Below are 24590 nucleotides of genomic sequence, written 5' to 3' on the forward strand. Positions count from 1 at the left end.
CGTATCGTCCCGTGTCACGAACGAGCGTTAATTAATTCTTTCCCGAGCGCCGGAGGACGCGGCTAGCCGACAAACCGGAACACATTCCCCGCGGCGGGCTGCCGAACAGGAAGACGTTTTCGAGCGGTCGATCGTTGGGAACGAAGAACGAGGAAGAGAGGAAGAGATCACCGTTTCCGGACGAAACGCGAAGAAGGATTCGGGACACGTGCCAGGATTGTATCGAACGATCGCCTGTAATGAAATACGATTTATTTACTAAATATGCGAAATATATACATTAGGCCATACACACAAGTACGTAATCTTTCCGACGGGTTTCGGGATGTCGACGAGTGGCGGTTGCTCGCGAACGGTCGACGATCACCGACCGAGAAACGTTCGCGATTGGACGCCACCGGTCGTTGCCTATGCTACGGAAAGCGCGTTAAATATCGCATCGATGCGATCTCGGATTGTTCGTTCTAATCGGTAAGGTACGTAGATACGACAAGGTATGTTACGCGCGTCGCAAGTATGTACAATGTATACACGCATGCACACGCAGACACACAGACACACAGACACACAGACACACAGACAGACATACAGACAGACAGACATACAGACACACGCGCATGCACGCACAAATAGGGTTGTTCGAGTAGGAGGGAGTCGCGAGAAAAGCCGATCGGTGGTCAGCGGTGCGGATTCGGAAGCGATCGGTCGGTCGGTCGCGCGAACGAGACGCGTAATTTGCGACTACGAGCTAGAAGTGTGGCGTGGCGTGGCGACGCGTCGCGTCCTTTCGGAAGTACAAGTAGAGGGGAGTGGAAGCTTCGAAGCCGTAACGGGTACACGTACGCGTCGTTGCGTGCTACGCGTGAACAACGCGGTATGCGAGAAAAACGGCGAAATATGCGGCGGAACATCGAGACGCTTCGCTCGCGACTACTCGCCACGATCGACGTTCCCGATCGCGACCCACCCGGCAAATTTCGACCAATATCCGCTCCGGCCGTGTACGTCGAATTTTACAAATTAATCGGCTTACGGGCTCGTAAATCGTACTTTGGAGTCGCGTGCCGCAAAACGAGACGATAATCCGCGTACGACCGCGCTCGATCCCGTCGATCGATCGACCATCGATGCTGCTGCTCGTTGACTCGTGAGCGGGCACCGCGTCCTCCTCGATGCCGTTCGTTCGTCCCTATCGTCTCCGTACACCTGTCGTCGCCAGCCGTCGACGCTTCGTATCGTCTTTCCTCGCGATAGCCTCCGTGTTTCGGCTTCTTTCTATTCCTCCTTCGTCACGTTGGCCGTCCGTTCCGGCTTCTCGTTGGTTCGGTCGATTCCCGCGAGTCCAGTCGCCGTCGCGATCACCAGCGCGAGCGAGTCCCGGCGAGTCGATGGCCCCGATTCGCTGGCTGGCTCGCTGCTAGATTCTCTAAACGGGCGGCAGTAGTCGCAGCATCAGCGCGCTCGCCACCGTCAGGCACACGGAGGGCGTCGCGACGCTCGCGTGGCCCTCCACTGAAACATCCGAGAGAAAGACGGTACGTCGATTGTCGTGCGAACGACGATTCGCCGTCCTGGTGGTTCGCGCCACGCCGTTCCAAATTTCGCGACGATTTCGAGCTTTTTAACCGAAGCGGGCGAAACTTTGCGCCCCGTCGCCTCGTAACTTTGCACTTTGGTCGACGTTGAGCGACGTTTATCCTCGATCCTTGCTGCCGGTCGGCCGTGAAAGCGACGTCGGGCGCGGATAAAAGAGAGAGAGAGAGTGGGAGAGAGAAAGAGAGAACGAAGAAGGTAGAGATAGAAAGAGAAAGAGAACGTGCCGATAAAAAGAGGGAGAGGTTCGACGTCGAGGGGCGAGAGGGTGGCTCGAACGACGGAAAGTTTCGACGTACGAAATTCGGCCGCGGGTCTTTCCGAACGATTCAAAGGAAGGTGGAAGAGCACGGAAACGTGGAACGGGAACTGGAACGGGAACAAAAACGGTAAACGCGATCGACGCGGTGCGGCGCGACGCGACTCGACGCGACGCGACGTACGTCGTTTCCAAGAATGATTCCGACTAACGAGAAAATCGAGGATCGTTAAGAGCAATTTCGTCGAGACGTTCGGCGTTCCTTCTCTCCTCCGTTCTTCGTCCCGTTCCGCTCGCTGGTTTTTCATCCCCTTGGCGATCTTTCGGTGGACGTTAACCGGCCGTACCGTGGAACGTTCCGTCGCGAGAGAAGGCGGACGGGACACCGAGATTCTCGCTCGTTTCGTGATCGATTTTTTCCGGGGTAACTCGGTTGCTCGCTTCGGCCGGCGGGAGCAAGGGATCGCGAAAGGCGAAAGGAACGTAAATTATCGTTTTAATTTCGATGGATCGCGCGATGCCGCGGCCTCGAGGGAGAACTCCGTGCCGAGTTCGCGGCGGTCGAAGGCGAGAGCGGCCGATGGCTTCGCGGCGCGGCGCGGCGCGGCGCGGAGCGGCGCGGCGTGCGGGCGAACACCGACCGGTGATCGTAAAGCATCCTTAATTCGTCGGAGCGCACGGGCGATGCTTAATTTCCTGCGAAAGTGACTCGTCGCGTTCTCTCGCTCGTTCCGCGCCTCTTTCGCTCGGAAATAACGAGGTAATCGTTTCTCGTGCCGTCAGGCTCGCGTTAATTAACGCGTCCGTCGCTTTACCGCGTTTTACCAACCCCTCTCTCTCTCCGTACGGCGACGAGGAAAGAGACGAGGGGACCGAGAGAGATGGAACGGGGGGCGCGCAATCGCGCGAAGGCTTACCGAAAACTTCCGTGGTGCGCGTCTCGACGAGCGGCGCGTCCGAGTTCGAATCCAATTCCACGGTCGCCTCGCATCTTCGACAAAATTTATAGAGACGCATTAATCGTCGAGAGCTGGATCAAGCGATGGTGGCGTGGCAGTGGTGGTGGTGGTGGTGGTGGTGGTGGTGGTAGTGGTGGTGGTGGTGATGGTGGTGACGGTGGTGATAGTGATGGTGGTGGTGGTAGTGGTGGTGGTAGTGGTGGTGGAGATGGTGGTGGTGGTGCTGGTTTGTCGGGGAGATGATTGTCCAAGGTGAAATTACCTGACGTTTATTTTGTCGCCGGCGATATGATCCGGTTCCAACTGGAGTCGTAAACTGGATATCACCGAGTAGAGTCCGTGCAGCTCGAACACCGATTCCGAGTCGGGCTTCACCTGAAACGGACCAACGACGGAACGCGTTCTTCGAGTTCTATCGAGATCGTGACTACGACCGCGGCGAACTTCCGCGAGCGACTTTCGCGCCTCGAGCGGATCGAAACGAGTTACGGATTATCGCGTCCGCGTATGGAAATCGTCGAGAATATTTCTCGACGCGATTCGAGTCGCGAGCCGCCGAAACGACTACGATACGAGAACGGCGGGCGATTCGTCGTAACGGGGTACGGGCGAGAGTCGGCGATCGAGATTTCCTCGGAGAGCGAACGATTCGCCGCAGGCCGAGACCGCGGAACTGAACCTTTCTCCGAACGTTTACCGAGAACATTTCCCGCTCGAACGTTTCCTCCGCGAACGACTCGATCTCGCGTCCGTCCACGGTTCCCGGTGCTCTCGTTCCTTCCGTATCTCCATTACGGAGAACCGAGGAAGGTGCCGGTGACGGAGAGCGAGGGAAGGGCCGCGGAGATAAACGAGTCTCGAAATTAAATCATTTTTAAGCCGTACTCGTCGACTCGCGGAGGCTCTCTTTCCCTTTGATCCCGTCCGTCCTACTTTTGTCCTTGGTCGTACGCTTCGTTGAACCGCCTCTCGCTTTCTCCGACGGTCCGCCTCGCTCGAATTTCGTCGTTCGTTCTTCCGCGATCCACCGACCCCTATCCGTCACCGGATTCTTTCGAAGCTTTAGCGACGATCGCGCGCGCTTTTCGAAGGGCGATAGCTATCGATTCGCCGGGAGGAGGAGGAAACGGTCGCGTCGAGGGGCTTCCGATGCTCGCCCCGAGGCGAGTAATTGAAAAAGAATCGAAGATTAACACCGCCATCGTGGTGGGGGTAGGGGGGGGGGGCGAAACGAACGATCGTTCGTCCCTCGAGGCTCGCGAGACGTCGGAGGAAAGTCGAAACGGGAGGCGCGCGACGGCTTCGTCGAATCTTTCGAGACTCGCGACGGCGAGGGAACGTTTTCGAAACAATATTGCTCGCGTTAAGTGCCGCGCTAAACTCGCTCAACTCTTAATGGACATCGTCGACGACGTTGCCGTGTTTCGAACGAGGAAGTTCGTGAGCGTGGCGCGAGAAAAAGAGAGACGCGACGAGCGGGGATAAGAGGAAACTTTTCGAGTCGGCGCGATTCGTCGCGAAGCCCCGAAGGAGCACCGACGTTCATTGGCGCGGTCTTTGAGCCCGTACAGTTGCACGCGAGCGCGGGCCCGCGCGCTTCGGCACGTCAACCGCCTCCACTTTGCGGATTATATTTAAATCCTTCGAGGGACGGGAAAACGGCGCCGAACACGTCGAGAGGTTGCCACACGGTTCTTACCGCCGCGAACTACCAACGGCCTTCTTCGGAGGTAAATTGGATTCCTTTCGTCCGCGCGACGCAGCTCGCGTAATTAGCAATTAACCGAGTTGGCCGAGTTTCGGTGTTTCACCGACTTCCTATCGATCCCTTGCGAGACTTTTCCGCCGCGAGGTTTCGCCGTATCACGGTATCGCCGAAAACGCGAGAGGGAATCGGAACGGAAACGTTACGTTGCGCCGTGCGACGAAGCCACGAGTTCGTCGTACTCTCGTCTCGTTGATCGCAGCTTCGATTCATCGAGTATCGTAGCGCGAGACCCGCCCCTCGCTCGGCCTCGCGAGCTCGTCTTCCCTCTTCTCTTTTCTCTCTCTCTCTCTCTCTCTCTCTCTCTCTCTCTCTCTCTCTTTCCCTCTCGTTCCTGCGATCGCGTTCTCTCGCCCTCTCCGTATCTCACGATCGAGGAAAAGAACGCCGCGAACGAAATAGCGAAGGAACGTCACCGGCTCGGCTCACCTGCGCACCGTTGATGAACCACTTGAGATTCGCTGCCGGATGAGACTTTCCGCTGGTGCAATTCAGGCCAAGGACGTCGCCGGTAGCGTAAATCTTCTCCTCTCCGGTTATCGTCGGGCCGTCTTGCGGAAGAACTGCAACAGCGCCGAGATCGTTTACGCGCGATCGCTTCCGTTCGTAGCTACAACGTCTTCGAGTCGACGGGCACGCTTTTTAATAAACGGTTCCTTTTATAACACGATTTACGGGGCGGGGAGCAGCGTCGAGGGCTTCCTCGTTAACGACCAACTTTACCCCGGTACTAAACGCTTTCGTCGACCCCCGGTTCGACTCGGGCGCGCTTCGAGACTCGAGACTCCCCTTCGACGCCGAGCCGGATCGTGTTTCTGTTCCGCAAACTGTCGTAACGCCGTCGTGTTCGCGTTCGCGCACGATTAGACGACGGATCTCGAGGTCTCGCGCGCTGGCAAGTCTCGTTCCCGTGAACGCCGTACTCTTTCGTCGTTTTCCTCGAGGAGCGGAGGATCGCGTCGAGAAACGGGCAGACGCGAAATTCGCTCCTCGCTCCTTCGCGTCCGTTTCGCACGGGTGAAATGGCTTCGCGGAAAGAAGGATGGTAACGGTGGAAGGAGAAAGGACGGAAGGGGGATTCGGTCGAGACGCGAACGATGCCCGCGGGTTATTTGCCGCGTACAAAATTTTCCACGAGGTCGGTAAAGGTACGGTAATGGCGGGCACCTGGTAGGTTATCGATCGTGCATGGCCGGGGGAGAGCGGAAAGACGAAGAAAGGAAATTTCGTCGCGTTCCGAGATGCGACGAATTTCGACGCGAAAGATCGAAACCTCGACGAATCTCGACGCGCGGTGCTCTCACAGCCGAGCCGAAACCCCTTTCGTTTTCGTTTTCCGTTTCGGCTCGAGCGGACGCCCGCGCCTCGTACATCTACCGACTGCTTTTTACGCGATCTTCGAATCGAATGCTCACCGATGCTAGTTTTCCCCTTTAGATCCGTTCCGGTCTGTTCAAGCGCGGTCGTCGGAGCCGGTGACCGAAGTCGGTCAACGATCGCGATAGACGTTGTCGCGAACGCTCGCGGGACACGATCCCGATCACTCTGCGACTCGAACGACATTCCTTCGATAGGCTCCTCCTCGAATCGTAATTCCGCCCGCTTCTTGACGCGATGGCGATCGTTCTCCTCGGTCCTCGGCCCGATGCGACCCGGGATTACCGAAACTCGCGAACGAGCGAGGCTTTGCTCGAATTACGGCGATTCGACGACCGCGCGTTCAAAGGATCGTTAATTAACAGGCCGGGACGGAGCGTGGACGTGGACGGGACGGAAAGAGTAGGCGCATCGGTTCGCTCACCTACGACTTCCATGCCGGCATCGGCGCTGACCGAGTTGAAGCTCGGCGCCTCCGCGCTCACCTCGCACTTGTACTGCCCGCTGGTGTGTAGGCTCGCGTCCTGCAGCAGCACCTGCTGGTGATCGGACTGACGATGCTGAAACAAAATCGACGTCGCTCGATGAACCACCGATACGCGCCGAGAAACATTTTACGCGCGTCGAACTACGAATTACGAACGCTTTGGTAATTTTTCTCCGATCGCCGGAAACCTCGAACCTCGACGCGGCGCCGGTTTTTGCGAAGAGGATCTTCCCATCGAGACCGATCGCTCGAGTTCGCGCGAATGAGAACGTTCGACGCGGAACGGGAACGTCTTCGCCAAGATTCCTCCTGTCCTTGACAGCTCCGTTCGGAGAGCCGCTGCTCGAGCGTTTTCCAACGCGTCGCGTCGCTCGAAATTATTCTTCGCGGAGGAAATATTCGCCATTAGGTCGGTAAGAGGCTTACGCGCTTACATCGATTTATCGGCACGGTCGCCGTTGTACTCACCGCCGAAAGTTATTTCGGCAAGATGGCCGGTCGAGTGGATTCATCCGCGTTGTCGAGGAGCAACACGGTTTTTGCACCGTCGAGCGTCCACGGGTGACGCGACGAGTCGCGAAACGAAAGCTCTCCGAGTCGAGCGCGACGAGATTACGCATTTAGCGGAAGGGAACGGAGCGACGGAGACACGCTCGCTCGCTCGCGATCTCTCGGAAGGAATTTGACGAGCATCCGGTCTCGATTCGGGACAGTTTCGTCGATCGAACGTCGCCGGAGAAGGGAAAACTGAGAGAACGCGATGCGAGAGAAGGAAGACCCGCGATAGATGGAATCGCATCGTCCGATAATCCGTTTAGGGTCTTTTCGCGTCGCGAATATTTCGCTTCGTTCGTTCCAGATTCGCGCCGAGCATTTTTTTCGACGCGGTGCTCGCGAATTGCGATTTTCGAACGCAAACTTCTTCTATCGACGTTCGAGCGAAATCGGTTTACGCTCGGCGAGCAAACTCGCGCGAAAACGAGGGAAACGACGAGACGCGCGTACGGAGCTCGAAACGTTGCCGAGAATCGCATTACCTCGGAGGTTGTTTCGTTCGACGCGTCGAAAGTCTCGGGTCCGGCCGATCGAACGATCGAAGCGTCGACGTAACGTCTCGAACCGAGAGATACGTGCTCCTTCGCGGAGGATGTAACGTTGCGTCGACGAAACGTGACTCGCTTCGAGCGACGGGACCCGGGCGTCGTAACGCGACCGAGACGGCCCGTCGCGTCTTTTTTACACGGAAACGCGTATCTCGAAATCGTAAACTCGTTTCTCGGCGAAAAGTTTCGCGAAAGTCTTTGCGTTTTCCGCTCGGGTCGAAGCGGAACAACACCGACGATCGCTCGCTTCGGCGAATCGTCGTCGATCGTTCCGAGGACTCGACATCAAGAGAGAGAGAGAGAGAGAGAGAGAGAAAGAAAGAGAGAGAGAAGGTCTTCTTCCGCGTCGATTTCGTCGGTTAATTCGCGGGAAAAGTTGTAAAATTGCAGTTAATCGCGAGCACCTCGAGCCTCTCGGTTCGAATACGGGCTTCCCGCGAGAGAGGCCGCGAGTTGAGTAAATCTCGGAGAAAACGGGGCGCGATTAAAAATTTTTAGATAGCGAAATTAAGCGGCGCTACGTAACGGAGCAAAGGGGCGAACAAGAGGGAAAATTAAAAGTCGAGAGCCCGAGTAGAAATATACGACTCTGCCCGCTAAATCCACTTAATTCCTGCTACTCCAATAAGTGTCACGAGAGCGTATCCGAGCCGGAGGGTGAAAAGACACGCTCGCTTTTGTCCACGGAGAAATTTCTTTGTCGATATCGGAGAGCCATTGGACCGAGCCAGATTAATAGCCGTGCTCTCCTCGATCTCGAGAACGGGGCAAAGGGATGAGCCGATTCGACTCACGTAATGCTCGTTACGCGTCGGCCGATATTAACGAGCGTCGAGGAAAACGGAACTTTCGTGCCTTCCAAAACGTGAATCGGAAACGGACGTACCGTGCCGTGCCGTGCCGTGCCGTGCCGTGCCGTGCCGTGCTGTACCGTGCCGCGCTGTACCGTATCGAGAATACGGTCGAGTCTCGCGATCCGTTTCTACATCTTTCTCGAGCTTCGGGACCGTCTCGCGATCCGAGAAATCGGTCGTTATCCGCGACCGACGCGACGCGACGCGATGCGGCGCGACGCCGTTGCCAGCCTTTCTCCGGCTTCGACGACCCTCCTTCTCTCTTCGTCTCCGCGCGACGGGAGGCAAACTCGTCTCGCGTCCTCTCGATTCGTCGAACATTTATTCGAGACGATAAAAGTGACCTCGTGTCCCGCTCGAAACGTATCGTGAATTTTATACGCTTTCTTTCGCGATCGGATCCTCCCGTACGGTCCACCGGTCCCATCCCCGGACGTTTCGTCGGCTCGACGAAACACCGTGCATCCGTGTCTCTCCACGAGAAGAGAAATCCGGATCGACGGTGTTTCGAAACGAAATTCGAGAGGGAGCCGCGTTTCGATTCTCGCGGACGAACGCGAAACGTATCCACGACGTTTTCGTCTCTACGGTTTTTCGTTTCCATTTTACATCCTTACGGGATCGCGCGCAAATACGGTCGAGTCGAGCGGAACGAGCGAGCTGGTAGTTGGACTTTACGTTTATCGCGATTCGGAATGCTCCGATATTCGAATAGTTTGTGGTTTATCGCCGCACCGGCGTACCATTGGCCGTACGTTCGCGTACGTATCGTACGCTCCGTGCCTTGCGAGTTTCGCTTCTCCCGTTCGATCGGCCTCGACGCGCTCGAGGTCGTCGCGACGCCCGCCAGGACGCGAATTCACCGGTCGCGGTCGTCCGCTCGTTTCGCTTCCGAGAGACCGAACGGACGACTTTACGATCGCGGGGTCAATTTCTCGCGAGCTCGGTGTTTCTCTTCTCCCCGACGAGACGAGACGAGACGGGGACGAGTCGCGACCTTACCGTTTCGAGCTTCGCGCGATTTTTCGTCGTTCGCCGATCGAAAATTAACGAACGGAGAATTTCTCGTCGAACGTTCATAGTTTACGAGACCGAGATGGCCACTCTGCTGCTGGAAACGGCGAAAACCTCGTTCGTGGGCCGCGTCTCTGTGTATTCGCCGGCGAAGGTAATTGCGCGCGTTTCAGCGCATCCCGTAATGCACAAAGAAGTCTATATACGCTGGATATTGAAGTCGGATGCGAGCGTAAAGAACCGAGTAACCTCCGCTCTTTCTCTTTACTTTTATCAGCCGGCCGCAAATAGAATTTCTCTCGATTTCCTCGGGCACGGTTGGATTTCGGTTACGCGCGGAACCCCGCCTCGCCTCGCCTCGCCTCGCCTCGCCTCGAACGCGCGTCGATACCCGTCCTCGGCGATTCGTCGATCGGCGAACCGCGGCGATCGACCGCGGGAGATCTTCGTCGTGGAACGCGGGGACGGTCCGTAAAGTTGGAAGGAAAACGAGGAGAGTCGATGTTCGCGCGAAACGCGGCAATGCGGAGATCAGATACCAAAGTCGGAACAAGGCTGCGCGACGTTGCGGGACACAAGAGGGCTTTCGACTCACGTCAACTTTAACGCCCTCGACGCGATAGCTGTGCTTCGTAGGTTCCCCTCTAGGCACGTATCTGTAGAATTCCTCGTGATCCTTGTACCATGTGATGGAGTAAAGCTTGTCCGTTTCTAGGTCGTATCTGAAACAAGAGAACAAACAGCGCGCGGCTTATTACATCTGCGATACGCGCGTACGTTTCCGCGGAGACGCGCCGCGCACTCGACTCGGTTCGTTCGCGAAAATTACACGAACATTTTCCTCGACGATTTCAAACCTTGCGATAATTCCTCGAGCGTTTCCTTCCCACCGTCCCTACCGTCCTCGAGGTTTTTCGCTTCGAGCGGCGACCGACACGATCGAAAAATCGCTCTTGTCCCGGCTGGACGAGATTTTCGCAACGGGAACGAGATCGAGATGCGAACAATCACCGTACGATCCCGTACTTCGAACGGACGAGAAATCTACGCGTCGTTCCGTTTCGTTCGCCGTTTCTTCGCGCGTTGTTCTCTTCGTCGAGCGTCGCGTCGTGAAAATACAGAGGCGTTGCGAGTCTGGCAACGTTTCCGTAGCGGCGATCGCGCAATACCGTATTTCGTTCTCGGCGTCGGAGAGATGCGAAAGATCGATTCCGGGAACAAACTCGCTACCGTTCCTCCTTAAATGGCCGCGCGCGCACCCGACAAGCGGGCATTTATCGAGGGGTTGCCGTACTCGTTTCCAGTGTCCCAAGCGGCGTAAATGGCCGGCGGTGTCGACCGACTCGGTGGGTCCGAAGTCGGCCGGATGAACGCGACGAAGAAAGGACTCTCGATAATCGACGCGGTCCACGTTGTTCGATCGTTTCGACCGATGGATCGCGCGAGAAACGGAAACCGTAACTCGTTACCGGCGATGCGTTCGGGTGGGTCCGTTGTATCCTTCTTTCCGCGTAGCGGACGTTCTTTCCGTTTTCCCGATATTCGTTGGAATCGTCTCTCGTTCTCGTTCGGTCGGCTTCGAAAGAGCGAGTCGTGCATCGCGTTGGATACCCGAACGATTCGATCGATTCGACGTTGTTTCGGCAGCGAGAGAACACTGGTCGATAAACGTGTCCTCGGGAATCGTACGGGCGGTTCGAAGGATGTCCCCCGCGTGACGATTCTCCAACGGAGGAAACCGCGCGCAATTACGGTAATCGATCGTCGACATCCACGATCGAAGCGCACCGAGACGCGGCTTCGAGTTTCGTCGGTTAGCCGACACTCGAGTCCTCTCTGTTCGTTCCTCGATGTCGCGAGAGGAAAGGAGTTCGCGTTTGGAAATTTTTCCAGACGATTCCACCACGCCTAAATTCCCCCGCAGCGAAGTCGGATCGAATTTCGTCTGCGCTGCGAGCCATCGAACATACTACGCTTCACTCCCACCTGCCGTACCCAAAAGCGAACAAACAAGATAAAAGCTGTACGTAAAGAACCATACTCGGATGAAGGGCGGTCCAAGTCTTACCAGCAAACGTTGCCTGTCAAGGCTTACTCCGTTTTCGTCTCTTCGGCTCGAAGTGGATATTCTAGGCAATTTTTTAGCCGATTCTGTCGCGGTACGAGTTTATCCACGACCGACCTGCGACAAGGCCGATCGTAGATCGGTTTCGCGATCGAATCGTCGAACGCGTTAGGCTGTTTCGTCTCGCGAGAACTGTGCCCCGTGCGGCGACCGGAACGTATTTTTACGTCTTTCGAAACGTTGATTTTCGCGACGAATTCGGGACGAACTTGAAACGATCGATTCCTTCGGACGGCAAATTGCTTCGTAGTCGCGCAACCTCCGTCTCCCGGTGTAATTGTCTTTCTCGATAGCCGTTCTGGTACAACCGTTCTAACAAGGAATTTCGAACTCACGATGCTCGCGTCCTTTTACGAACGTAAACCAATTCTATTATTTCTATTCGTTCAACGGAGAGTCGCGTTGAACGAAATAAATGCTCAGAATCTTTTATATCGTCATCTTTAATTTCGCTCGATACACAAAGGGGGATGATGTCGAAAGCTATTGTAGGTTTATCGGAAACCAAACGACGATTGCTGCTAGAACTGCATTTGTTTAAACGATCTCGAATTTTGACCGTTTATCATCGTGACCTCTCTCGCGGCGCGTAGAAAAACTGCGAAAACGGACGAGTGGATGCGCGAGGTGCAAACGATTGCACGATCTAAGTGTACAGGACGAAGAAAATAGGCAATAACGATCAACGTGAGGTCGGATCGAAGTGTTTGAAAATACAGATGCGTTTCATCGGTGAAGGAGGCGAACAGATAGCGAGGAATCTCTCCGAATATCGCCGAGATACACCATCGATTCGAATTCGTAGACGGTCGGTCCGTCGCTCGGTCCACCGTAGGTTTTTGCGCGGGATCGGTGGTCTTCGAGAAGAAGAAGAAAGGTATCGGGCCGTCTACGAGCGGATTGCACCATTGCGCGGCGACACGGTCGCATCGCCGTATCATCGCGTCGTTGCATCGACGTATCCGGCCGATGGAGGGCGGGAGGGTGGATCGGTGGGGGTTGGCGCCGGCACCGGCACCGGCACCGCTGCCGACGCCGTAGCTCCCTAGCTCCCAGCTGCAGCTACTGGAAAAGGGATTGCCGCATTCGAGCGTAGGTGCACAATTTGGAGGGCTGCGTCGTGGGATTGATTTGCATCCTCCGGCTCATTTGCCGGGTCGTGTCCTGCGGGAACCCCCCGCTCGTCTTCCCTCTCGGTCTGCCGGCGTTGCACCGCCTTTCCATTTTCTTTCCCCTTTGCGCCGGATTTTCCGCCACCTTCTCCACCTCCTTCTCTTCCTCCTCCTTCCGTGGAGCCTCGCAATTTTACTCTCTCCCGTCGCGCCTCGTCGTTCGATCTTTCGGCCCGGTGTCTCTCGTTCGTCCCCCCATCCGCCCTCCCGCGATCTTACGCCGCGACGATCCTCCCGACGTCGGTTCCTCGGTACTTCGCGGCGAACGATCGCGCCTCGGATCCGCGAGACGTCGGTTAACGCGAGCGGAAACACGCTCCGGGTGCTCGCGTTCTTCAAAGATCTCGTCGAAGAACGAGAGGGTCGGTGTTATCCTCGTAGCGTGGAATTCGAAAGCGACCAAGGGGAGCAACGTCGCTTCTCGAAGCTGTTCACGGTCGGACTTTGCTCCCGAGTCGAAGATTCCGTTCAACGAGGACGTCGCGTTATTCGCGCTCGAGCGATTCCGGTCGATTTCCGACGGCGTAAAATTTCACGGAATTTCCACGCCGAGATCGAAGAAGCGACGAGACACAGGGCTAACGCCGTCGAGGACGAGCGTTCGACGAAACGGGACACGGTGGAGGGTAGAGGCGAAACGGGCCGACGCGACGGATAAACCAACGAGCCGGAGTTCGCCGAGAACGGTAAACTAATTTGCAATTTATACCTACGCCGGGGAACGATCCCGTCCCGTCCCGTCGCGTCGCCTCGCGTCGAGTCGCGTCGCGTCGCGTCGAGTCGCTTTGCCACGACCCGTTGCCCTCCAGACGTTCGACTACGTCCTAATATCAAAGAACCCCGCCGCGCGCACCCTCGTCCGACTCTTTTCCCTCACCGTGGACGGAACGGCGACTTTCAGCGGCAACGAACGATTCGAAACGAGCCGAACAAACGATGCGATCGTTTTTCCCTTCGGCGGATCGACGATCGATTTTATTCGAGAATACGGCTCGCCCGAGAATACGGTACACCGCTGGCTTTCAAGTTACGCGGACGCTAACGACCTCGAATAGACGACGCGAACGGCGAAAGTCGATGCGACGCGATCGCGAACGTGAACACGAAACGGCGTCGATATCGTCGCTCACCGTCCTCGAGACGTCTTCCTTCGCTCGTTAAACCGTGTACGCGTCGTCCCGTCGCCCGAGTTTGCGCGAGATCCGGAAACTTTGCCTCGCGAAATACTCGAAAAGAAGAGGGGTGAGAAGTGAACGTTCGGCCCGGTTCGCGACTTCGAGTTTCGACGAAAGGCGGACTGGTATCCGAGCGGCTCCACGGTGGGTCCCGATCGAGAAATTTCGCTACGTTGAGATCGCACCTGTCCTACGAGCTACGAACGATATTCGAATTTCGACCAAACTTTCTTCGATATTCGTGCTTCTCAACGTTGCACAACCCGATACGTTTTACGTTCGTATCCAATCATCTCGACGAAATTTGATTAAAAACCTTTTATTTATTTATTTATTTATTTATTTATTGTTATTGTTACTTTATTTAGGGCTTGATAAGTCCTTTTCGAAGTCCCTCCGAAGATTTGAAAGGACTCGTTAGCCAGTAAATAATGTAGCGATAATAATAGCGATAGACGATATTAAAATATTTGCTGCAACCAAAACGCAAATGCAATCTCTCTTAAAAATAATGGAAGAATTAACGGGAGTCGCAAATATGGAATTTGAGAACGAAAAATGCAGAATATTAGGAACAGAAAGAGCGAAACGACAAATATAAAATGCAACAGAAACACTCAACGACGAAATACTACGAAACATGGAACCCGAAGATACGTGTAAATATCTCGGATTCGTACAAAATACAATAAACCGCGCGCGCGCGCACACACACACTGAGGGGCAGCTGAAAAAAAATATAAACCAAGACTCGCCCGAATACTCCGGTTCAAATTAAATTCTAAAAATACATTCAAAGCAATCGACGCATACGCGGTATCGATCCTAACATAGTCATTTGGAATAGTTACGTGGTCCAATACGGACTTCGAAAAGCTCGACAGACTAAACGGAACACACCTCGCAACCCGTTGTAAACAATCTTCAACCACTTGCATCGACAGAACCACGATCAGCCGAAAAGAAGAACGGAGAAGTCTCGTAGACGTACAAAACCTACTCGGCAAACAAATACAGAATTTTAGAAACTACTTCCACAAACAAAACAATCGTATACTCGCAGCGCAAGAAAGCACGCGAAACATCGTGGAAAATCCAAACATAGGAAGCTATCGTACAAATGACTGACAACTGGACAACTCTTCCCAGAAACGGATGAATTTACCGTAGCGATACACGACGGGATCACAGCCACGAAAAAACTACGGGAAACACATAATAAAAGAAAATACAGACCCGGACACGCGCGGACGCTGCGATCGGAAAGGTAAACAATAGATTTGAAAATTTTCCTCCCTTCTTTCGGTGTTATTCTATCGACTTACAGAGCACGGATTCTTATCGCGGAGGAGTGTCCTCGATATTGGAGAAAAAGGTAAACGAAATCATCGAACAGAGAACAGTTTCGGGACGTAATCGAAAGAACGAGAGCAGCTCGAACGAAGAATACGGTCTTCGAAACGGTCTTCAACTTTGTCCGTTCGTTTCATTTTTGTATTTGCCGGACATCGATAAGGGAAAGTTGATCTTTCGGGAGAAAGGTTGCCGAGTTTTTCGCGAAAATCGCGAGTCGAATGGTAGTCGAAAACCGGCTCTCAACGGGACGAGAGGAGGCGAGAGGCAAGGCCGCAAAGGTGTCCGTTCGAAGCGAACGATCGTTCCGGTTGCACGGGCAAGGAACGTTGGCCAGCCACGCGCGACGAACGAAGCGAAGCGGCGCGGAGCGGAGCGGCGCTGCGCGAGACGTTAAGGGAGCAAACGCGTCCCTGACAGAAGGGTGCCAAAGGAGGCAGCTCGCTGCTCCTCTTTCCGTGCGATTCCTCGAGATATCGCGAAAACGCGCACACTCCAATTTGTCGGCGCTTCGCGCGCTCTTCGGCATCTCGTTTACGAGGTTACGTGGAAAGCATACTCCCGCTTTGAGCGGAGCTACGGTACGCGGGAATGGAAAGAACGGTACCGAGTTGGTTCGTTCGTTGCCTCGTTCGTTGCATCGCGCGATGCGGGATACGAGATCGCGTTCTCGGTCTGTTCGGGCTCGCGATTCCATCGACGATCGCCCCTCGTTAGCGAGGAACACGAAAATACGACCGAAGAAATCGGAATCTGCCAATTTTTCGAGCCGCGAGGCACGAAAAAAGGAATTCTTTCGTCGAACGTAAGCGCCGACGATCGCAATTTCGAATCCAATATCGTAACCGTTGCACCGTGCCGCCATTTGTTCCGGAGTTATCAAGTTTCAAAGCATCGTACGGTCGATTCGCGGGCACGATGCGCCGCCGTGTTAGGGACCCCAACTTTGTAATCCAATAACTCGTGCGCTCTAGGTTACGATTCGTCGAATCGACGCGATCGACGATCGGGTACCGTGTCCGGTCGGACTCGTGGCACGATTTCCTCTTTTCGAGCTCGTTGCTTCCGACACCCTTTCGAAAGGGTGAAGGTCGATCTCGATCGCGTTCGAACGGAAGAAATTCGTCGTCTCGGTTCCGTGTGCAGGTAAGAGATAAATATCGGTACGATCGCGTGCGAACGAAAAATGTTCGAGACAGAGCGAACGGTATCGAGTAGATGTGTTTGAACGAACGCAACTATGATACCAGGCGTGTCGAACGTATTTAACCAATTGCTGACTTCCATTGTATCGGTATCGAAGGGTGCGCGATGAAAAGTTTGCCCATTTTCTTTCGAGCTTCTCGGTTTCAAGTCGGGAGTCGCGAAGGTCGTACGGTACTATCGTCGTTGTTACTAAATTCTATCACTGTACATTTCTTTTTACATTTTTGACTTTACGTTACACTACCGGATACGCGAGATATCTGTATATTGTAACAAACTTCCGGAGTTTTAGACTGCTACCTAAAACGAACAGAGTGATCGAAGAAATGAGTTTCTCGAGAGAGGACGAGTCATGGTCGCAAAGTCGAGGCGTGGAGAGCGAAGAATTGCATCTTTAAATGTATATTTTACATTTTTATCGTAAAAGGAGATTATTTTCCAAACCTGTCCGACGGTTTAACGTTTCTCCACAGGTGTTCTTGGTATCGATCTCGATACTCGATCGAAACGACTCGATCGAGGTTCGCGAAAATCGTAGTCGGCGACGATTCGCCACGGATCACGGATTTTGCCGCGACGCTTCTCGGGATACGAAGCACCCTCTAGAACGCGCGCTGGTACCCGACGCGGTCGACCTTATTTTCTTGGTGAAAACTCGTTCAGTCCGTGCGCCACTAATTAGAATGCATATTCCGGCTAGCCGTAATTGTAGGACGCGCGACGCTATGCCATAATTTCATTACGTTTTAATTAACATGGTCGCGCGCGACTTAAGGATTTGCGAAATACCCTCCAGGGAAAGGTAGAGCGTCGATCTCTGACCGTCGACGCTGCCGGCGCTGGCGGCGAGACGCTCGGAGTTTCCTCCGGGGTCGGTGGTCGATCCGAATGTTCGATCGAGTCTCGTCGATACAGATTCCGTGACACCCGTCGTTTCCTACCGGAAGAAACCTCGATTCGACGCTAACTGGGCTCGTAATTATCGAAACGACTACGGCTCGAACGGGTCGACGACAGGGTCCGAGCAGGAATTCCGCTCGAGACGCGTACACCGACTACGGCGAGCTAATTCGCTCGATCGTCGACTAACTGCGAATTCTTTCGGATTCGAGTCGGTCGAGGAGACGAATTTAGGGAGCGTTCTCCGTCTCGATGTAGGTCGATACTCTGGCTACGAGAGAAACATTACGCGAACGAAAAGCGTTTGGAACCGAGCGAACGTTATCGAGCGGATGTTTCTATTTTTCCGTGCGATATCACTCCGGAGAGTCCGAATGAATTCGGGGAGTTTGATGTTTTAGGTTGCAATGGACGAACGAAGGGGCAGTCGAAGAATGGACGAGTCGTATAGAGTTCCATTTTTAAATATATTTTACATTTTTCAGGAGAAGCGTCGAACGTGCCTCCGCGACGCGTAGTTTCGCGATTTCCGAATTCCGGATCGTTGGTACGCGCTCGAAACACGTCTCGCGAAGGAATCGTATTCGATCGCGAACGATTAACGCGGATTGGCGCGATACCCGGTCGCCTCTCCGTTCCTTTTTATCCGCGCACCAAAGGGTTCGTAGACAAATAAATAAATTGGTTCACGGTCCGTCGAGAAGTCTCGAACGCGAGCGAGTTCGAAAGAGATTCGGACGAATCGAGGAAACGACTCTTTCGAGCGAGATAGCGGGTGGACGGAGGCGAGAAAAGAAGCTTTCCCGGCCGGATCGCGGGCCACGATACCGCGAGTATAAATAAATACGGCCGCGAGGAGAGCGAAAAGATATCGAGATTCCTAACTCGAAATCCTCCTCTTATTTTTAATTCTATTTGCCGTCCCGCTCGGACGCTAAGCGTAAACTCGATACGTTATTGGCCGGCATCTTATCGATGTCTTTGCGAGTTTTTCCCGCCCGGTTTCCTCCACCGGTGTAAATAAGAGAGAAAAATCGTGGTTCTCCCGTATTTCGACCCGACCGGACTCGATTCTTCCCCGGTGGCTCCGGGATCGTTCGCGAATCGATTTATCTCGCGCGGCGTCGAGTTTCGCCGCTCGAAAAACCGAATCGAGGATGAATTCGGGCGCATCTCTGTGGGCAAACGGACGGACGGAGGGACGGAGGGACGGAGGGACGGAGGGACGGATGGATCGATCGATCGACCGATCGATCGATCGAACGGTCGATGGTTATCGAGAAAGCGGGACAGCGGACCGACTCGCCGCGGAGAAACCCTTCGACCTTTCGATGGCACGACTGCTCGTCGACGAGGTTGCCGCGCGTCCAAGTACTCTTACCTGCACTCGAGGAGCGCGCTCTTGCCTCTGAGGGTGTACGGCGGTACCTTTATGCGAATCAGCTTCAGACCGGCAACTACAACAGAAAGAAGAAACAAATTTCCAGAGATCGGTGCGAGTCGATTTTCACCGACGAATCGAGCTACCGAACGCGCGGGGTTCCCTACGAAGCGCGAAACCGCAGCGTCCGGTGCATTTACGACGCGCGCGCAGTCCACTTTCGGCTCGTCGGCTCGTCGGCTCGTCGGCTCGAATCCGGCGAACGCTTGACCCACTGAGAACGACACAATGGAGGCATTAAAACAACGGTGCTCCGAACGGTGGCCGGCCCTCGGGATATTTCGACGATAAAATCTCACGACGACCTTCGTCGAGTCGGCTCGAGTCTCCGATCACCGAACGAGAAAGAAAAGCTCGGAAAGTTGTGATTCGATCGAGCGACCGAGAGTGGAGGCGAAGGGCGCGAGTCGATGGATCGTACTAGATGCTCGAACAATGCTCCGCAAACTCCATTGTGCCGTCCTTTGTAACCGTTCTCCTTTTTCTTCCTCTTCTCCTTTCCACGGCTGTCTCTTTCTTCTAGGTCAACGCCGCGCGCCGTTAACCATGAAAAACGCGGCGAGATTTAATTATCCGATTTGACCGCTACTCGCTTCTTTCGCTCTTTTCCCTCCGACCGAATAATCGACCGTTCTTCGAAAAAAAAAAAAACAAAACGAACAAACAAACAAACGATAAACAGCTTACGATCGATTCGACGAGCGCCGGGGAATTCGCGAGCGCGGTCACGGTTCGAGGCGGATCCGCGTTTAATCGAATCCGCGCGATATTTTACGACACCGTCTTCGACGACTATGACGACGAGGGGATACTCCAACGATGATCGGTCTTTCCGGGGATCGTAAAATACAGCATCGGTGATGTTTACTCCGGTACGAGACATTAGAACGACTCGTCGCTCGGACCTAACCCACTCTCGGATAACATCGACCGAAATTTCCCGTTGTAACGCATTAAAACGACCCATACTTCACGGATGACAGCACCTAGATGACATCGATCGAATTTTATTCTAGCCGCTGCTCGCACCTAATCCCAACAAGGCAAAAATATATATATATCTAGAACCATATGCGAATGAGGAGCAAGTACCGCGCGTCAAAACTTTATCGCGATTTGGTATTTTTTACCTTCGAATCGATATTCTACGGAATCTTCTAATCGATCGTGTCGTGTTACGGGTTTATCCAAGACCGATCAGGCCTAATCCTAACGAGGCAAAACCATATAGTATATATATAGAACCACATGCGAATAAGGAGCAAGTACCGCGCGTCAAAACTTTATCGCCTTTTGGTATTTTTTACCTTCGAGTCGATATTCTACCGAATCTCCTAATCGATCGTGTCGTGTTACGGGTTTACCCAAGACCGATCCGCGTAATTTTTCGCGCGACTTGGACTCGAGTCCTCTCCGTCGCGATCCTCCCGGTGTATCGCGGTTTCCGCGACTTTTGCCCTCGGTTCGGGACGTTTCGCGTACGTGGCCGGCTTCTAAGTTGCCCTACCAGAAAGAACCGTTCCCCGTGGTTAATCTCTCTTACGGTTGTACCGCTTAATCCGCCACTCACGAACCACGATGCATTGTCCTTCTAATTACCCGGGCCACGATCTTAATGGACTTGGAAATGCCGACCGAGTCGGTGCCGCGCTCGAATTACGCAAACGTGCGGTGACTTTTTAATCGAAATTGCGCGCGAGTTGCACCGCGCCGCGCCTCTGTGCACCGCGGCACACGCGTTATCGCATTTTTAATACGAACGAGGAATTATCGCGGTCGACGCGGGCGCGTACGAGGTTGTACAGGGACTCGTTGCCCGCCTCGCGCGGGTTCCAAAGGTGCCATCGATCGTGTCCGGTTGGGACGCGACCAGGTGCGTATCGATTCGCATCTCACCCTCTGCTTTATCGAGGAAGCGAATTCGTCGAATAGAGGTCGGCTACAATTTCGAACGATAATCGAGACGAGCGCGTCCCAGTCGCTCGCGTTCCGTCGAACGCGGCGACAAACACCCGCGCGGACCGCACTGACAATCGAGAAGAAGAAACGAAATCGTCCAAACGAAGGGTATCGAGCTTCGACGAGGAAACGTTCTTTCTACACTTTTTCGAAAGAACTATAGGTATGGGGAAGGTTAGGAAAATGTGCTCGTTTTGTAATAAAAATTGAAAAAATATATTTACAGATGGAACTCTTCGATTTACGCGTTTCGATATTCCGACCACGACTCATCCACTCTTGAAGAGTCCCTTTCTTCGAGTCGAAACGTTGAAATCGTCGAAACGAAGGGTATCGAGGTTCAACGAAGAAACGTTGTTTTTATCCTTTCTTGAAAAAACGTTAGGTGTCCGGAAGGTTACGAAAATGCGCTCCTTTTGTAATAAAAATGTGAACAAAAAATATTTAAAGATGGAACTCTTCGATTTACGCGTTTCGATATTCCGACCACGACTCGTCCACTCTCGACGAATCCCTTTCTTCGAGTGCCCTGTTCGTCTCCTGCAGCCCGAAACTCCATACTCCCAGAATCCATTCACACTCTCGTGACTCATATCACACGGTAAACTATGAACGTACACTCGATACCGTTAACTCTGTTCCACACGCTTTTTGTTCGCACTAGATCCGACCGATATTTATCTCGTACCTACACTTTCTTCGCGTTCGCGGATAAACCGCGCGGATCGCTCGACGAATTAGGTTCGTACCGACGGGCCGCTATTGTACGAGAAATGGACGGAGATTAAAAATTTTTAAATAACAATGCCTCCGTATCAAGACCGTATCAAGTTACGTTAAACTCTAAAGCCCCTAAAGGGTTCGCAGCCAAAATCGTGGCGCGCGCGCGAAGAATTCCTTCCCACGAGCGTTACCGTTTGCAACTGGTATTCCGGTTCAAACATCCGCTCGGTTCCAACGATTGTCGTTCGCATTCGGGGCGCGTCCGGTTCGACCGCTCGCTTCCGGTGAGCGCGTACGCTCGTAAGTATGTACTACATATTCGAAGCCGTTCGGTTTGACTTTCAAACGCTCGCGCTTGCTCGTGCATATAGTAGTCGTTCGTTTCGAAGTCGTAACTAGTTGCGAGCGCATCGAAATTGAGAGTAAACACTGAGAAATAATGCAGGCCGTGCAATTTAGAACGACCCTGCGATATAATTTCGTACGCGTTCTTATTGTACTTACTTGAGACAACGAAACGGCGTTGTTCCAGCGAATAAATAAATTTCTCGTTCACCGTGCGTCATCCATTACAGTTTTATCCCGATCACTTTTATTTCGTTTCGCAAATAACTTACGAAAAATACAATTTCATCGCATCCGTAGAAACTGACCAACGTAATATTTACGGTGCGGTACTTCACGGAACTCTTCGTACGTATATGTCTCCGAGTAACGAAATTTCGTTTCTTTAAGAATCGTTCAACGTTTGTTTGTACTCTTTCTAACCATGCGATTCCGTAACGATCTTTCGTATCGATATCGTGATCGTAAATTTGGTTTTCTATCGACTGTTTCTATCGACGAAAATATTACGGTCGAAAGATTCTAAATTTCGGTCGAACAGTTTCTAACAATTTAACGACGCAAAACGTACAAAAATACGATCGTTGTTTCAATTTTGTATTTCGAGAAGAGATCGTAGCGAGCATTTTTAGATTCGTATGCTTCGATTTTCGCGATACGTAGATCGAAACTGGAGACGAAATTATCGTCTACTTTTTTCGCCGGTACATTTTTCAACGTTTGTAAAATTTCGAACATATGTTTGAGATTTTTCCGATAAAAGGAAAACGTGCCGTTATTCGCCGCCACGTTTCGGTTGTACGAGTACGAAAGTTACTTCGAATCGCGCGTTTCGTATATCGAAAACGATATTTCTACGCCGAGTGGACAAAACACCTCCCAAAGAAGAATTCCTCTATACGATTTTAGCAATGTACGACAAAGTAACCTACGAACGGCTGCTCCGATGCCGAGCGAAAAATATTTTCCTCCCGTAGTATCTTATCGAAGCTGTGATCGCGAAAGCTACCTTCGAACACGTGAAACTATCTGTGTAGGAAAACGATAATAAATTATTCGAAACACCATGGAGCAACGATACGTGCGAAATCTTTGGAACTTTATGAAAAGCGAGATAGAAATTCACACTCCGAATACGAAGAAAGAGAATTTCGTCCAAGTTCGAAAGTGCTGTAAAAATAATACGGACGCTGCAGTTGCGCGGAGAACAGGCACCGCCAGGTTTGTGCAAACAAGTGTTGCTCGGTGCTCGTTATCGAAAGACTTTATATTTGCATTTGAATGCTGCGTTTTATCAGAAATTACGATTACTTTGCGTTGAACGCAAAGTATCTCGGAGAAACGAAGCTTTTGGGGCGAAACTTTCCTCGCGTACGATTATTTTTCTTTAAAATTTCTTCTCCAAACGGGTGAACAAATTTCTTCTTTGATTATTAACTCTGCGAAATTAAACATCGTGTTCGAAATATCCGAAAGACTACAATCGGGTCTGAACGGAATGTCGATATTCGATGAATCGTTCGACGATAAATTATTTTATGACAAAAATAAAATTTCGAGGGAATCTTGTAAGTAGTTTTCGAGAAAAGTTGGCCACCGTTCGGCGAAAAACGCGTTAACGTTGCGTGTTCGTTAACGTATCGAATTTCGCGCAGAGTTATCGTTAAAATGTAAAAGTTTGAGAAAATACGAGAGAAAGGGAACACAGTCGATATCTTGAAATCGGAAAGGCGGTGTTGCCTCTTAAGCGGAGAAAAAAAGGTTTGTAAGAGCGCGAGCTTTTACGAGCACGAGTTACGATATCGCGGCGACTTTGTCGATGTTCGTGTAAGCGCTTAGAGCGGCAAAGCGAACGACGCGAGCGATGCTTATAAAACTCACTCTCGGTGGTGCGACTTACGCGTTCGCTCGCTATCGTTTTTCGGAAACCGCGAGAGAGCGGAAGCTCTTCAGAGTCGATTCGCGAGACATTTTGTTTTTCTCTTCTTTGGAAAATTTCGTAGACCCGATCGTCCACCGCGTGGACGACAACGTTTAGTCGACCGCAAATTCGATCGGTCGCAAATTCGATATCCGTGCATTAACGAGCGATAACTTGGTTTTCGAATGAATCGCGAGTTGCGGCAAATCGATAACTCTGCGCGCAGAATCGACGATTCGACGTCTCGTTCTGGCTTCGTGGCGAGCAGTTGGAAACGGTCTGGAACTACGACAATACCGTCACTTCCGGTGTACGTAGCGGAATCGTCCATTGAATTAGAGCGCCCGCGGGGTCGTTATTCGAGATAAGCGAGTTCGAGTCTCGACTACTCAGCTTTTGGCCGAACGATCGTGACGCGGGTCACGAGTGCACCCTATCGGCCGCTACGACTCGCTTTCCCCTCGCTCAGGAATTAATTGCACGCTGGTTCGACTTTGAATAGCCACTCATAGTCGGTTCTCCACCGAACTCGCTGCCTTCTATGCGAACGCGAGTTCCGCGAGTCCTCTTCCCTTTCCTCTTGACCGTGCCTTTCGTCGCGGACGATGCTGTCTACTACCGTGCGGTAAATCATCCTTCGGCGTCGAGGCCGCCCGAATTAACGTCCACCGCACGATCGATTTCGCCCCACGGTGAAAACGTCGCGTTACGAGCACAGAACTCTCTTAATTCGAACGTATTCAAAGGCGGTGTAAATTCGTGGTTACGACGTTGATACGCCCGAAACTGAGGCTCGAGTACGCTCGATTCCGACGCCGCGCACTTTCCACGGACGACGAAACGCGCGAGTGGACCCGAT

At 52.9% G+C, this 24590-nt stretch overlaps 1 protein-coding gene across 5 annotated transcripts in view; it reads right to left on the bottom strand.

Moving 5' to 3' along the window:
* Positions 1-235: 235 nt before the first annotated feature.
* Positions 236-24590, bottom strand: part of LOC143143839 (cell adhesion molecule 3-like) — a 46280-nt gene continuing 21925 nt past the window's right edge. For 4 of the 5 annotated variants that reach the window (XM_076305575.1, XM_076305576.1, XM_076305577.1 and 1 more), the window contains exons 3-9: positions 18724-18799; positions 10007-10133; positions 6378-6513; positions 5006-5139; positions 3074-3186; positions 2770-2843; positions 236-1512 (exon numbers count right to left, since the gene is read on the bottom strand). In XM_076305575.1, coding sequence (XP_076161690.1) covers positions 1427-1512; positions 2770-2843; positions 3074-3186; positions 5006-5139; positions 6378-6513; positions 10007-10133; positions 18724-18799 — 746 coding nt within the window. In that variant the 3' untranslated portion in view covers positions 236-1426. The remainder of the gene's footprint in view (positions 1513-2769; positions 2844-3073; positions 3187-5005; positions 5140-6377; positions 6514-10006; positions 10134-18723; positions 18800-24590) is intronic. The other variant, XM_076305579.1, reaches the window with a different exon arrangement.

The sequence above is a fragment of the Ptiloglossa arizonensis genome, chromosome 2 (assembly GCF_051014685.1).
Source record: "Ptiloglossa arizonensis isolate GNS036 chromosome 2, iyPtiAriz1_principal, whole genome shotgun sequence".
Taxonomy (NCBI): Eukaryota; Metazoa; Arthropoda; class Insecta; order Hymenoptera; family Colletidae; genus Ptiloglossa; species Ptiloglossa arizonensis.